The sequence below is a fragment of the Sprattus sprattus genome (genome assembly GCF_963457725.1).
Source record: "Sprattus sprattus genome assembly, chromosome: 8".
Classification (NCBI taxonomy): domain Eukaryota; kingdom Metazoa; phylum Chordata; class Actinopteri; order Clupeiformes; family Clupeidae; genus Sprattus; species Sprattus sprattus.
In genome coordinates, this window is record NC_137927.1 from 25434476 (window position 1) to 25450984 (window position 16509).

The window sequence follows — 16509 nt, forward strand, 5'->3', positions numbered from 1 at the left end:
GTTTTATTTTTTTTCTCCAGGCTGCACTGAAGTACTCAATTTGACAAGAAACACGTTGTTTCAGTTTGTTCCATTTTTTGCACAAGATATTTTTTGTTGACTTGTTGTTTTTTTGTATTGTTTGCCCGTTCATTTCATTACAGGCTGCTGTATTTATATTTATACTTATTGCCTTTACATTAGGAATGTGAGGTCTTATGTTTAGCTATCCGGGACGCAGCAAAGTACAGCTTAAGTTTCCGATTTATTTATTGTTTTTGTTCTGTTGTTTTTGTCTTTTGTTTGTTTAGTTTTTTTAACGTTTCAACCATAAATGAATATTTGCACTCAAATCTGGAGACACTATAAATTTCAGTTTAATTTTAAGAAATGAAAACGTTATTCTAGAGAAAACTGTTACATACAAATGAATGTCTGGCTTCATTTGGCCAAGTAGTAAAAAAAAAAAAAAAGGTTTAAAAAAGTTTTAATAAATATATGAATATATACAAAAGATCTACTACCATAGCTTGTACAAACACAAATGCTTTTAGTTTATTTTTGGTCGTCATACCAGCTGGACTAGTGTACTAGTACTTTGGTTAAATGTATGTGGTATTTATTAAAACATATTTGTGTTTCTGTCAGACCTTCTGGGCGCGATGTCTACTGTATGTTCTGAGCTGGTCATCCTGTGGTCCTTTCCTTGCTGTCTGATGTGTATTTATTGAAAGCAGAATATTCTCTGTGTGTGAGGGAACACTAGAAAAAAAGGCACTCTTGAAAATTCATGGAGGAACAGGTAGTTTTATCATTACCTTTGTAAGTCCAATAAATCCTTTTTATTTCAAGAGCTATGCTTTTTTTTTAGCCTCACTTCCCTTTTTAAGGTTATTATTAACTTTCTTTTTGGTAGTCCTCAGTTTCTGATTCTGTGCAGACACAATTGTTCCTTTCCTTGCCATGCCATTAGAGAAGAATTCCTAAACAGTTTAAAGACTAGTGTTATCCCCTTAAGTCAGACTAAAATGGTCTTGTTTGACAAATGAACATAATTTAATAGTATACATTAACACTGATGGGATTCACGGTACACTGGGGGGGGTGGGGTAGGAATAGGGCTGCATTGCAAGAATAGGGCTGCATTGCAAGAATAGAACATACCAGTGTATAATGATAATGAGCATATAATGAAACTTCACAATATAAAAGCACAAAAATGAAAACAGTGCACATAATACACAGCACACAAACCTCTTCAGCTGAGCACATACAAATGATAGGGACACAAAAATGGTGTTTAAATGTGTTACTAATGATTACTTAGCCCATTATAATCTCTCATTCATCAGAGAGGAAGTGCACTCTGTATGATTTCACGTAGCTGCTATCCCAAACAAACAGAAGTTTCTCTTGAGGCATGTATGAGATCATGGCCAGAATACCAATGGGTGATCTGAGATCAAAACTGACATTGACAGGTTTGCCCTTCAGGAGATCGAAGGCGTAGGCCACCCTGCTGTCTTTGGTGTCGGTGAGGTAGAGAACCCCACATGCAATGAAGGCATTTCCAGCCTTGGTCCTGGGGTAGCTGGTGTTGATGTACGCCGACACCGAAAAGGTTTTCTCGTCGAGCTGAGCCACCATGATGGTGTCGTCGAGGCTGGAAGCGAAGATGAGCCACAGGCTGTTCTCATCGGACGCCACTTTGAAGTAAGTCTTGGAGTTGTGCAGCAGGTAAGATAGATTGTGGTAGTGTGCATTTTCAATGGACAGGGTGTGTAACCTTTTGGTTTGAAGCTCGTATCTGGTCAAGAGGAAATACAAAAAATAGCAAATAAATAACACCATAGTTTTAAAATCATTTCAACAGAAGGTTTTGCTGGATGAGATGGAAAACAGAGAACTTACTTGGCAATGTTGACAGTGCCTGCAATGTGGTAATATATTGAGCCACCATGTACAATGTGACCGCAGCCTTGAAAGAATTTCCCAACATCGATGCTATCACTACTGCCGTTCTGGAATGCTGCAATGTTCTTGTATGCCCGCATAGTTCGACCTAAACAGAAGAAAGACCAGTGAACATTCTGCATATCTGCAGAGGAGGAAAAACAATGGTTTTACTGAACTTTTTCAGCAGTCCCCTAAGATTGGATCTTATGAATACAATGAAATATCTGTTATTCTTATTACTGCTGTGTCAACCGGGGAAGAACTGCATGTTTGATGTAGTGGGGGTCGTGAACTGGAAATCAAAATGTAAATCTAACTGTCATCACTACCAGAAAAGTGGTCCGCCACCCAGATTCGTTCATCGTCAGGAGCAGCTGTGTCTTTCATCCAGGCTCCAAATGTGCTCCACATCTTGGTAATGCTCTCCGGTTTGCCAAGTGCTCTGATGAAGCATTCTATTTTTACAGACATAAAATCCTGTCAGCCGTGTTTCATTTTTCATCCGTTTTAAATAGTTAATGTCTGCATGATGTAATTTGTACCTTTTTTCTTCACTGCTGATGGTTTTTCTTTTGTTCCCTCTTTGCCAGTCGAGTCATTTGGAATAGCGTGGAATAATCCTGGGGTGTGGGAGGAAGATGGTAATATGAAAATAATGGATTACATTAGCAGGGATAAGCGGTGTATTATTATGGGGTATGACAGAGAAGATAGTATACTCAAGAGAAGACAGTATACTCAACAATTCCAGCCATTAGCAACATGGCTCAGCACTCACCCAAAGATTTCTGAGCTACGTGTTGGTGAGCGCGGTGGGTTCTGTTTCTGGAGGGTCCTTGAGGGCCAGCAGGACCAGGGGGTCCCATCGGACCTGGGGCCCCCGCAGGGCCAGGGGGACCTGGTGGACCTACCAAACAACAAACCAGGTCATGCTCCAGATCACACTAATACAACGCGCAATCATTTAGGAGCCATGGCGCAAAGGTACGAGTCCTGACCTTCCAACATGACATCATTGGAGCCCTCTTCTTTTTCCCCTGGTGGTCCGGAGTCTCCTTTCTCTCCCTTCTCACCTGGCTCACCTGACTCCCCTCGCTCTCCCTTCTCACCTGGAGGACCTGGGACATTTTCAGAGGCAACAATTACTCTTTATAAACAACTTCTGTTTATTACTGTTAATAATTTAGCAGTTTAAATCACTTTCTTAGAAGATTTGCACTGTGTTTGGTGTTTTTAACCAAACAAAATTAGAGCTTCAGGTAACATCATGTAGATTCAAATTCTAGTGACTATTCCTTGTTTTTCAAATTGTGGTTACATAATGTGAATAGCTAAAATAATAATGGCCTTGTCAGTTCAAAACATCATTCACTAAAGAAAATGACAGACATTTCCAGTGGTTTCCAAGAAGCAGTCCATTGAAGCATGAATGCTGTCTTTCACCACCCCACCCCAACTATGACTAATACAGAATAGGTTTCAGACAGCGTGGGAAGGCTGTTAAGTGCTCCCCGAAAGGAAGAGGAAGTGGCAGCAAACCACAGTTATGAAAACCATCCTGCACTGATGAGGGCATTCATCACGGCCTGCCTTTTTTTCGCACCACACTTGACTGAATGGACGAACCCACATGAAGCGCAAGCGCCGTCTGATCAGATCAGAGCATCGCAGCGAATGCAGGCTGACAGTCTGAGAGCTCCATAGTAGACAGAATGACTAAAGGAGGCCAGTGCACTCTTATTTAAGCTTGGCACTGGGGCCCAGTCAGTCCTCAAGCCCAGCCATCACTTCTGCTTCACCTCTCCGAGAGGCTAATGCACAGACACACACACACACACACACACACACACACACACACACACACACACACACACAGACAGTGAGCAGTGAGCTCTGATGGATGTCTGACCTCTTTTCCCTCGTCTTCCCTCCACCCCGGGCTCTCCTTTAGGTCCTGATGATCCATCTGTCCCATTGTAGCCAGCCATTCCATTCGCACCAGGCAAACCTGTAATGCACAGTGTGATTTTACTACCATTGATGGACCATGTCTTATAGCTGTGTGTGTGTGTGTGTGTGTGTGTGTGTGTGTATGTGTGTGTGAGAGAGAGAGAGAGAGAGAGAGCGAGAGAGACAGACAGAAAGACAGACAGAGAGAGAGAGAGAGAGAGAGAGAGAGAGAGAGAGAGGATGTCTTACCTGGTGGTCCTGGAGGCCCTGTAACATGATACAAAATGCCAAATGAAGTTATATGCATCCAACACAAATTAAGTTATATGCATCCATTTGTAAATATCCAAAAACATGTACATGATGTGCTTACAGAGTCATGTCTGCCTGGTCTCATACATATTTATATCATGTGCATTGCATATGGAGGAATGTGCCGTTACCAGTGAGGCAGACTCCTTTTGTGCTGTTGCAGAGGTCCAATAGGACTTTTACCTACAACAGAAAATACAAATCACGTGGATGATAGAGATGTTAAGATTTTGTTGAGATGTTGAGAATATATGATGCCACTCATTCTTTTATACTTCTGATGTAATGCCTTTTAGTTGAATTATTTGAATGAATTTCAAATATTCATTCCAATAAAATGTTTACACTTAAAATGTGTTACATTTCATAAAATTAAGTTTTTCCAATATCCAATATTTCATTCTTTTTAGAATTCTTCTTGAGCGTGTGGGGACACAAACAAGGATCACACTCACACTTTGGAGAAAGAAATACAATTGACTTTAAATAGAAAAAGTAATCTGATAACATACAATCAGTTGCCAGTTCAGAGTTTGTTAAATTCAAATGTATTGTTGCACTAGTGTATTCAACTGCATTGGTTTTAGCTCAGTGTTCCTCATAAACTGGCAACTGAGTGTATGCTTAAACATCATTCCACAACATCCATGACTATTTTATTACATAATTTATTTACACACATGACTGAACAGGTTCACGCCACAGTTGACACCACACTCTTTAGGAAAGAAATGCAGGACACCGTATCATAAGCAACACATTACATTCTGCCACTGGCAATTTACAAGAGAAGTATAATGTGCTGTCTACTCAAGCAAACCCGTTAGTGTGCACATTGTGTAACAGCCTATAATAATAATAATACAAATAATAACAAGCCATTACAACAATATTATCAGAGCATAGATTGAAATTATATTTATGGATGGAAAGATGGAAACAGATGGGAAATGATATTTAGCCAACAGGCTGTCTGTCTTACTGGAACCATGGAGTAGGTCATCATCATCATCATATCCCCTTGCTGCTCAGCTCTGTGTATCGCCTGTCCACGGGGGAGTTCTTGAGCGTGGAGTAGTTCTTCCTGGGCATGCTGTAGTTCTTCCTGGGCATGGTGTAGTTCCTGGCTCCTCTTGTTGCGGGAGCTCTGGTACTGTTCCTCTTGGTCCTCTGGGCCCCTGACCTGAGACAGGAACTCCACCACGGAGCTCTCCGAGATCTCCTGCAGCCGGCCCTCCGCCTGGACCAGCCGGGCAGACAGCTGGGTCTGCTGGACCAGGAGCATGAACAGCCCCCCGGAGTTGACCAGGGTCAGCACACAGGTGCCGTACAACAGAGCCTGTACCATCCAGGGCAGTTTGTGAGTGCTCAGCTTCATGCTTCCTCTTCTGCTTGTGTCTGGGAGCGCTGTTAGCATCGGTGCTTCTGTGTGAGCGTTAATCCAAAAAGGTTTGTGTTTTCATCCACACTCCTTTGTCTGGGTAATACAGAACCTGCTCTAGGCTGTTTAGCAGTGAACAGAATGGATAAATGCTGCCCTTGTTCTGGCCAAAGTCAATCAGAGTTGGCATTGCAGTCTGGAGCCTCTGGAGAAGAACTCCCTACTTGTGCGGTCACCTGATTTATATGCAGTTGTGCCCATTCTTTGGTGTGTAACTGTGGCCCGCCTATGACATAATTCATATGAACAGAGCAGTTGCCGATGTGGAAGGGTTAGGGGGGTTGTGGGGGGTGGAGACCCAGAGCAAATGTTGAATGTTGTTGTTCACACTGTTTTTCTCTGTCTCTGTCTACTGAATTTAGATCAAAAGACAATGGCAGATCCCTCATTTGAAACCCCAAATGATTTCCAGTTGATGGATAATCCCAGAATGCAAGAAATAATAATGAATAATAAAAATATGATAGTATTATCAACTTGTAAAAACTCAAGAGATTGAAATTACCACATTGTAAATGTGACTCTAGTAAGTCTACTTTAGCAAGATGAAATATTGTGTTACTTAACCATACATTTGAAGGATAAGACTGTATATACAATGGTAACTGAAGTAATACACATAGAAAAGAAGAATACTGAACACAGAATGAATTCATGAACACATGAATTCACAAAGATGACTTGAAGAATCCATAAATTTGAATGAATCAACATAAGATTGAAAAGGACATATCCTCTGTAAGTTAAATACACTATTGTTTCACCATTCTACTGTATTCATTTGGCCCTGCCAAGGCTTCTCCCTCAGTACCCGGCAGCTATAGGTCACTGTCAGACATCAGCACACATCCATGGTCTGAGCACCTTGTGGCAAAGTGACAGCATGAGTGGGACAATCTCTGGCTCTTAGATGGTAAAGACATCCCCTGGGGGTGTACATCCAAACGCACTGGTCCACTGCCCTTTCACCTGAAGCCACCTCTGTCCTGCTGGGCTTTTAGACTGCATGAGGGTGAGGATGCCATTCAAAGCTCTCAGACTAACATGCTATAGCCATTCTCCATTGTGCTTCTCCATCCATGCACAGCCCTTACCCCCATTAGTGCTGAATAGAGGCTCTCTACAATATGGATACCACTGCAGACTCCCCTACCAATTACCTGCACATCATGCAAATACACACAGTAATATATTAGTATAAAACAAGTACCCCAATCTATGAGATAACATGTATTATTGTCTAATGACATTATATATTAATTAGGAATTGTATCATTTCATTGAAATACAAAAAATACAAAAAGACACTTTGATTACAAGCTGTCAGTCAGTCAGACACTGTATGGTAATTAAAAACAGTCCTTTTATTTCCCTTCCACCAGATTGTGGCAGGACATGTTTGTTTTCTGCTAGCAAACCTCAAAGCCTGAGGATGAGAATGAAATGCAAGATGAGAGCTGACAGAGAAGGAAGAGAATAGAGAGTACTTCTGGTCTTTCAACTCCCTCAAGGTTACACCACCAATTACTTGTTGTTAAAGCTTTCAAGTTCTAAGGTGGGATGGAGTGTGTGAGATGACTTATAGCCCACGCCTAATGGCTACACGCCTCGTGAATACAATAGCTTCTCAATCTGGTGTCCTGAGAATGGAGAGGGAAGTGGTTTGGCAATGTTTTTGGTGAGGAACACTACACTCTTTCTCCTATACTACTGGCACATGCTGTGAGAAGGAAACTTGCCGCCACCTACTCTGGCTGCAGATGGCTAAGCAGCTGGCCATGTTTGTATTCGGCCAGGCGCTGACCGCCGGTTAAGACATCTCCAGTCACCAGCAACGCCGGGGACAGTGGGCGCTCAGGAAAGTGACGAATCAGAGACTGGACACTCGTCATCTTTCTGTCCAAAGCGCAGAGGCGGAATGAGTGGGCAGCACGAGTCCAAAGGCTGCCATTTTCCCAGAAAATGAACCCAGTGCATTCCCTCAACTCTGGCATGGTGACACACGTGCCATTCATTTGCAATCCATACATGATTCAGTTATCTGAAAGACGTTTTATTTTTCTGTTTTTGATCTGTCTATTGATCTATCTGTTTTTGATCTGTTTTTGCCAGCTATGACAGATTTATCAGTTATCGGTCAATGGACTGATGCAAATTGAGTTATTATGGTTAAACAGTTATTATTATGATCTACTACACTAAGTAGAGACACACTCGTTAGGGCCATGATGATGAAATGCTGAATGGTATCAAAATGTACTCTTTGTCTCTAAAAAATGTAAACATAAGTAATGCTGACGTACGTTTTAGGATCACATAAAATATAACAAATGGCCTCCTCAGTAGAGTATGGCTCAAAACCCTTCTTGAGCAGTCAAAGTCTGCTATTCAGCTTGTCACCACCATGGCTGGACTGATGATTTACAGTTCAACTTAGTCAAACTCATTTTTTTAAAGAATAGAGAGGGCTCCTGAAAATGTCCAGACATACAGAAGGCTGATTCATGTACCTTTAATGTATCAGTCATCCATTATGTTCCAGCAACTTAAAACTTCTTTGTCTGAAATGCTAGAGGGGTTAACCAGGGTTCTTTCTGTGAAGTCTCCATTTTGTGTATTTCTGTAAAATAGCTTTCTTTGGACCCGGTAAAGGTCAATGCTTCAGCTATTTTGTGATGAAAGAACTCCCAAGACAAAATGAAAGGTCCTGATAAATAGCTCCAAACTTATACAACAATTCCTGAGAGGTCTGTGTTTCTTAAAATCCTGGCATCAAGAAATCAAAGAATAAATAAATAACAAACCACATAACCACATCTAAGGAGATGCTGGAAATGATAAGGGCAAAATCACAAAATGATTATCCCAATTATTTAGATGAAGATGGATGTGAACTTTCCTCTAGGGAGAGGCAAGGTTATATTAACATGAATTACGTTTTTATAAATTATTTAATTTGACATTCGGAGTGGGAGGTCTGAAAGAAAGTACTAGAACTCCTCCATAGCTCAATCATGCTGTATGCCCTGAAAATGACTGCTCATTTTAGTCTAAAGGACTTAATGACCATACTTATACAGGCAGCATTATCCAAGCTGCTGGACCCTACATGTACAAAGATCCCCATTGGATTCCAGCAGATTCCTTCATGAAGAGTGTAGGCGTTAAGTGAATTCACAGAGTCCTTTTATTCACATTTGATGGCACAATGGGCCCTATGACGCCACCAAAGTCCTTTGAAATAAATACTATGAACAAAGTCTGTTATCATGTGTACAGAGAGAAAGATGACTTTGGGTGTTATTTCACCAAGGGAAAAGGCTGGAGTTCAATAAAGTATGTGACAGAAATATTAGTCCACACACTGGGATGTTCAATATTATTAGTAATAATGGATGCCAAGATCTTTAAGGAACATTTGAAAGTTATGCTTGCGTAGGAAATAATTATTTGCTACATATCCACAAATCGGACTGTAAAATACATACTACAAGCACAGTATTCAGTATGAAACCCTATTAACCCAAATAGGGGGATTTTGAATTGCCAGATTACTATGAAAAACGATTGCTGCCCTTTTATTTTTTCAAGGGTCAAATTAAGTTGGCTTACTAGAGTTCATCTACATTTCATTTTTCATAACTTTGTATTGTATTAGATTATTAACATTCCCTTTAGTTAGAAAGATATCTTCAAATATCTTCAAGTTTAATTTCAAGCAACTGGACTTCTGGTCAAAAACATTAATAGAATATTGAGATGAATCTTTGTTGTTAAAAACAGACAGGGAGGCCTTGCCACTCATCTTCTACATGTCTAAAGCTATCTGCGAGCTGTACATTGCCAAAGCATTTTGTACTTGCAAATGTTCAAACCTGCCACCAGCTGGTGAACATGGAAATGATATGTATTTCAAAAGACCTCTGGTTGACATAACTTGAAACACACACCCACACACGTACACATTTAACAGGGGAGGAGCCATTTCCCTTGTACAGACAAGCTTTGATAACATGTAATGGAGCTATCTATACTTTTACTATATTGTTAGTCCAGAATAATTACAAAACTGAATTACTATGTTTATTATACTGTCATCAGTTTTATTCAGTTTCATCATTTTAAACCTACAGTATTAATGTTGAAGGAATAAACAAACTGGATATTTTAAAACAGTCAGTCAGGGGCTGGTTTTATTGAAGCCAAACTAATGACATCAGTCCTCTATTGATGTGATTTGCCATGCTACAGAATGTTATGGAAGAAAAGGCAGTGGAGAGTTAAAAAATAAATTGAATATATGATTTCAAATTGTACAAAACATTCATGGGGTGTATGTCTGTCCCAACTTCATGCAGTAGGCAAGTTCACAAATTTGCAAAATTGTGAAAAGAAAAACAATTGATTTGATTCTAAATCCCATTTATGTGTGACGTAGCAATATTTTAATACTCAGACTATAGGTTTGTAGTTTAAGGAGTTCTGCTCGCTACAATGTTACTAAGAATCTGTGAAGTTATATGTGAAGATGGTCAAGTGCAATAATCACCTGAATAATAATGCTATGGGTTTGTTAATAATATATATGTTATGTAATATCACAGCGCTGACAAAAGGGTGTGCTTTATTGCTCTGGCATTGTGCAATTATTACGTCCTTTTCCTATTGTAACATATGCTGAATCACATGGTTTATTATGCCCCTTTCCTATTGTAACATATGTTAAATCACATAGTTTATTATGTCCTTTCCTATTGTAACATATGCTAAATTATATGGTTTGGAATCGAGGAAGAAGAGTTGCTTTGGAAACTCTTTGGCAAAATTCTCAAGGACATGAGAAGTTGGACACGACTCGGAGGCAAGGCTACCCTGGGTTTGTTTGGTATGTTCCTCTTTTGTTATGACTTTTGCATTACCCTGACCTAACTCCTGTCAGTGTCTTTGGTATATAAGACTGCCTACTTCAAAACTGAGCCACGCTGGGAACATCTGAATCCAAAACCTAGCACTGTTGCAGGGACCTGTTGGTGATCATTTAATATACAGTTAAAATGGCAGCGGAACTGTTACAGCCGTGTCTGCACACCATTGACCAGTTGCATATGGACCAGCCAATGATGGAGCTGTGGATCGCTGGGCCACTGAACATGACAAGCAGCCTACCTGAGAAAGTGTCTGGGACTACCAGCGCACTGCTGCTCATAATCTTCATGCTGGTGGCATTATTCAACAGAAAAACGACCTCTTTACCAGGTCAGTGCCATAGACTACAACAAACATTTCTCTCTCTCTCTCTCTCACTCTCTCTCTCGCTCTCTCTCTCACTCTCTCTAAAGAGTATCTTGGAATGCATTGCATAATGGAAGATAACTATTGACAATCCTTACCACAGATGTAAAACGCGCTTGAGCATTCCATTTAGGTGTAAACCGGCATGTCCTCCTTCATGTTCATTGCAGGTCCCTCGTTTAATCTGGGATTAGGACCGCTACTATCTTATTCACGCTTCATTTGGACTGGGATTGGAACAGCAAGCAATTACTACAATCAAAAATATGGAGACATTGTCAGAGTGTGGATCAATGGAGAGGAGACTCTCATCCTGAGCAGGTAAAAGGAACTGAACTCTACTCAGATTTGATACTGTTTAAGAGGTATAGATGCAGAAAAGAGTAGAATTGCAGCACATCTTTTCATTGAATGTCCAAGAATATTTATTTTTTACAGTGGTCTCTTGTGAAAATTTTAATCTCTGTCAGATAGTGAACTGCACACATTAATATTGACCCACTTGTGTGATAGGTCTTCTGCTGTATATCATGTCCTGAAGCAGTCCAAGTACACAGCCAGGTTTGGGAGCAAGCAGGGCCTGCAGTGTATAGGAATGGATGAAAGAGGGATCATCTTCAACTCAAATGTCACTCTCTGGAAGAAGGTCCGAACATTCTTTGCTAAAGGTACATATTTTTTGAATGTTGAAAAACTAAAAAAAAAGTAAATGTCACACTAAAATGACATCATCCTGAGTCCACTTTCATGGTGACTATGCTGTCATTGTTGATGACATCTTGTGACTGTGTTGGGGCTTCTAGCGCTGACAGGTCCAGGGTTGCAGAGGACTCTGGAGATATGCACGTCCTCCACCAACAAGCATCTGGAGCAGCTGGAGCAGCTGAGCAGCACCGAGGGCCACGTGGACGTGCTCAACCTGCTGCGCTGCGTGGTGGTCGACATCTCCAACAGACTCTTCCTGGGAGTCCCCTTCGATGGTCAGTCAGGCTGCTTGTCCATGCTGTGCGATATTCTGTCAATGATACTGTGTTCTAATTTTTGGCCAACATGATACAGTGAATAAATCCATTACATGTTTTGTTCACAACTGAAGCTGGATAAGCAGGAGCAAAATGGTTGCAGAAACATTTTGATGTTGATGTTTGATGGGGGATTTTTTTTTTAGAAAAGGAGCTGCTTCTCAAGATCCAGAGGTATTTTGACACCTGGCAAACCGTCCTGATTAAGCCTGATATTTACTTCAAGTTTGAGTGGCTTCATAACAAACACAAGAGCGCAGCGTAAGTAGTCCGTCTCTATACTCCCGAGCTGATGATACTGCCAGAAACTTGTCTCTATATCGAATATCTGACATGCTGTCTTATCATTTGTTTATTTTCCTACTTTTATCTTCAGTCAGGAACTTCAAGACACAATTGAGAGCCTGATTGAGGAGAAACGAGCAATGCTGAGCTCTGCAGAGAAGTTGGACACCTTTGACTTTACTACAGACTTGATATTTGCCCAGGTAAGACACTTTTGGTGATAACATTTACCAGTATGAAATGATGTCGCAGGTTAGACACTTTTGGTGATAGCATTTATCAGTATGAAATGATGTCGCAGGTTAGACACTTTTGGTGATAGCATTTATCAGTATGAAATGATGTTGCAGGTTAGACACTTTTGGTGATAGCATTTATCAGTATGAAATGATGTTGCAGGTTAGACACTTTTGGTGAAAGAATTTACCAGTATGAAATGATGTTGCAGGTTAGACACTTTTGGTGATAGCATTTACCAGCATGAAATAATGTTGCACATTGCAGTACAAACATACAGCAGTTTGACTGTAAAGGTCGGATTGCCTATATGCATCCCTCATGCATAAGAAGTGTGACAGAACTGAGTTTCACCTGTGGTCTTATTCTGTGTTTTTACAGAGCCGAGGGGAGCTGACAGCAGATAATGTTCGCCAGTGTGTGCTGGAGATGGTGATTGCTGCTCCAGACACCCTGTCCATCAGCATCTTCTTCATGCTGCTGTTACTCAAGCAACACCCTGAAGTGGAGAAGAAGATTCTAGAAGAGTTGGATACTATAATAGGTGCGTTAAGTGACACGCTGTTACTGTCAACGTTACTATTAAAAATGTTCCTCAATAACTGTCACAGCATTACAACATTGAGTTGGCAATTACACTTCATCCAAAATGTGAGTATTAATGGGGTTCATTTGTGTATGTACGGCAGGTGACAAGTATCTCCGCCATGCCGACCTTCAGAAGCTACCAGTGCTGGAGAGCTTCATTAACGAGTCGTTGAGGTTCCACCCAGTGGTTGACTTCACCATGCGCAGGGCATTGGCGGATGATGTTATCGATGGCTATAAAGTGTCCAAAGGAACCAACATTATACTGAACGTAGGCCGCATGCACAAGACGGAATTCTTCAAGAAGCCGAATGAATTCAGTCTAGACAACTTCGACGAAAATGTAAGTGTGAAGCAGTATCACTCAGAAATAATAGTTCATTAATACTTTGCTGCCAATCTTGTTGCCTTGTTGTGACAAAGTCGCATATTGAAGAAAGTTCTGTAGCCTAATAGGTTTAATCCGAAAATACTTCTTCTATTATTGTTCTACCTTTCTAAAAACAGTCCTTACCATTGTTTCCTCTGTTGGCTAGGTGCCCAATCGATTCTTCCAGCCTTTCGGCTCAGGGCCGCGCTCCTGTGTGGGGAAACACATCGCCATGGTGATGATGAAGTCCATCCTGGTGACGCTACTTTCCCGCTACTCCGTGTGTCCACGGCACGACTGCACTGTTGAAAACATTCCCCAGACCAACAACCTCTCCCAGCAGCCGGTGGAGGTGGATGACGCCCCTATGATGGTGCGGTTCATTCCACGAAAGCGTTTAAGAAGCAACCCAGGAAAAGCATAATGTCTCACTGCTGTAGCCTACAGTCTTGTGATGTTTGCTGTATTTATCTGCTCTTTGTAATCACTTTATGAAATTTGATGTAAATGGTGTATTTTACTGTGTTTTGTATATGATTTATGTATATCATGTTGTGTGTTGTATTATAACTGAACACTGTTTGTTTAAAAGTATGATTAAATATAAATGGTTTTAAACAGTCTTTTTTTCCCAGCTTTGTTTAATTGTAGTTGGAATGCTGTTAGCTTATGGACAGCAGAGGGCGCTATGGGCCTTGTTTTGAGAGCAAACGAGCTGTGCTATTCACTGAATACTCTTGGGGTAATTCACTGATGAAAAGGATAGACCGAAGTCAATATCGTATTATTTATTTCAAGTTAGAATAGACAGGGGGGTTAACTGTGACATGTCAGTTCAGCTTTTCATTAAATATTCTGTCTGACTCAGAGGAAGAAGCCATAAAAAAATGATACCAGTACCAATGGAGTGTTTGGATGAGTGGGGGAAAAAACTGTTGGGTAACCAGCCATACCCCATGGCCTAACAGTGAGAGCTGCCTACAGCCCAATGAGTCACCACAGGTCCGCTGAGAGCAGACGGCCCTGGGGTCTGAGTTGCTGAGCCCGTTAATGGCCTTTCAGAGGCAGATGGAGCCCATTCAGAAGACAGTCACTAGGCTCTCATTGTCGCCTCTTCAGAGACACAAGAGGTCCTGTTCCCACAGATGTTTGCCTAAATGTATAAACCACAGTATGTGTGTTCATTCAATCATATTACACCCACCCTCTTGCCACCAAACATAAACAGATATGCATTGTGTACACAAACGTCCCTCTCTGCTCTGCCCTCCTCATCTATTAAACTACACTAAGTCAAGTCACATTTTCCTAGTTTAAACAAACCAGAAAAAAAAAAATCTTAATTTGAATGAAGGCTTGATGAGAATCTGTAAAAAAAAAAAAAAAAAAAAAGTATTTTAAAATGGATGTTTAAAAATAGTCTGTATGACGTATACTCATCGAGTAGATGTGAAAAGTCCTTGTGGTGTGCATTGCTTTCCTCCAGGGTCTCTGCTGTCAGATTGATACCACAGCTGACGCCACAACATTAATTAAAGGGAATGAGCTGAACTCACACATGGGTACCTTCACAAAAATGAGAAATCCGGGAAAAGCAACACACTCACATTTGAAAGGCTCCTCATACATGCAACTAGCCTATGGCTCTGACAGTCCTTATTAGGTCCATTATTCCTCAAAGTCCTAAAACTTTGTAATTTATCTGAATTGTTTGGATGTGTCTGTCTTTTCCACTTTGCACCATTGTGAGCAGAGCCCACTATCCACTCTCCTCTCTGCGTGGCTGTTACACTCTGTGAGCATGATTTAATGAAATGATCACCTCTGAAGGGCTGGGTACTGCACTGAAGTACATATCTAAACACTGGTGTGATACTGGTTATAGCTTTTTAAATAATTATATTTTATGCATTAGCGGCTATAAATGATTGCAGGCATCAAACGAACTGTGGCAGGCATGTTCACTGTTCCCTTTGGTGAAATCAATATAACATTTTACCTACATTAGCTCTGCCATTTCAATAAGACCTTGATGAGTCATGCAGACATGCAGAGGGGCCAAGTGAACAGCAAAACAATGCATTGCAATTACATATGGCCATGTGCCTCTGCTTTCAATTCTGGAAATTTCCATATCAATTCTTTTTGAAAGTAGGCCCACCTTTGGAGAAAAAAAAGTGTAATTTGTAATTGACAGCTGAAGTGAAGCTGTGCTTCTGCTCCCGAGGGAGTCGTCTGATTACTGAATCAGCTTTCCGGCAAGGTGTTAGGTAGCAGACGATGTGAAAAAGATAACAGGTTCAAAACAAACTAAAGAAAAGAACAGCTTGCTGCACACTCCAGCATTTATCTTTTTGACTAAGGAAATAGTGCTTACTCTACATCTCAGCAGAAATTTTTCATCAAGGCGAGCTGCAGAAAGACTTGGACGGTGGCCCGGAAGCCCCTAAGTACTGATTAGTTTTGTTTGCATCTGAGGGTAAGAAATCATACATGATCACAGACCATTACTTAAGTCCCCATCAGTGTTGGGGAGGTTACTTTAGAAATGTAATTCGTTACAGTTACAGGTTACCCTGTTAAAAATGTAATAGTAGTGTAACTATTTGAATTACTTTATCTGAGTAACGTAACTAATTACTTTTTGATTACTTTTTGATTACTTTTCAATTTCTGTGATACATTTCTGGTAGGTTGTTAGCAACTGAAATTCAGATCGCTGCATGCACAGGCATGTAGGCCTACTAGCAGACGTGATGGCGCTGTAGACGTGATAGAGACACAGAAAGTTCTGGATCAAACTATTGTGGAGGGAAATGACAACGGGGGTGTTTGTACAGTAGCCAGAAAAACATGCGAAACAGTTTTTTTTTTTTTTTTTTTAAATATACATTTGAGCAAGGTTTTGCTGACAGTATTAAGATGTAATTCAAATTGTAATTTTGAAAAATGTCGTAAGTAACTGTAATTGAATTACACATTTCTCTCCAGTAACTGTAATTAGTGTTACATTTATTTTGTAATTAAATTACGTAACGCAATTACATGTAACTCGTTACTCCCCAACACTGGTCCCC

The 16509-nt window shown here is 40.6% G+C and overlaps 2 protein-coding genes across 2 annotated transcripts; one reads left to right on the plus strand and one right to left on the minus strand.

Annotated features, from left to right (window-relative positions):
- Positions 1-650: 650 nt before the first annotated feature.
- gldn (gliomedin) lies at positions 651-5765 on the minus strand. The gene is made up of 10 exons (XM_080843093.1): positions 5180-5765; positions 4329-4380; positions 4135-4152; positions 3845-3943; positions 2934-3053; positions 2714-2842; positions 2478-2555; positions 2265-2390; positions 1891-2041; positions 651-1786 (listed from the first exon to the last, which is right to left on the minus strand). Exons 1-10 carry the CDS (start codon positions 5612-5614, stop codon positions 1321-1323), a joined length of 1674 nt encoding a protein of 557 aa, XP_080699219.1. The 5' UTR covers positions 5615-5765; the 3' UTR covers positions 651-1320.
- Positions 5766-10692: 4927 nt separating this feature from the next.
- Positions 10693-13856, plus strand: cyp19a1a (cytochrome P450, family 19, subfamily A, polypeptide 1a; the record flags this gene model as incomplete). The annotated part of the gene is made up of 9 exons (XM_080843443.1): positions 10693-10894; positions 11101-11251; positions 11444-11598; positions 11734-11910; positions 12099-12213; positions 12329-12440; positions 12856-13018; positions 13164-13405; positions 13599-13856. The coding sequence occupies 9 exons, from the start codon at positions 10693-10695 to the stop codon at positions 13854-13856; spliced, it is 1575 nt and encodes a 524-aa protein (XP_080699569.1).
- Between the last annotated feature and the right edge of the window lie 2653 nt (positions 13857-16509).

What these genes read in the sequence shown, in the direction of transcription:
- gldn (XM_080843093.1), bottom strand. Translation starts at nt 5,614, where the DNA reads ATGCTAACAGCGCTCCCAGACACAAGCAGAAGAGGAAGCATGAAGCTG. An exon ending in CGTAGCTCAGAAATCTTTGG is followed by an intron (nt 2,556 to 2,713) that starts GTGAGTGCTGAG and finishes CCCACACCCCAG; the next exon opens with GATTATTCCACGCTATTCCA. An exon ending in GGTGGCGGACCACTTTTCTG is followed by an intron (nt 2,042 to 2,264) that starts GTAGTGATGACA and finishes TCTTCTGTTTAG; the next exon opens with GTCGAACTATGCGGGCATAC.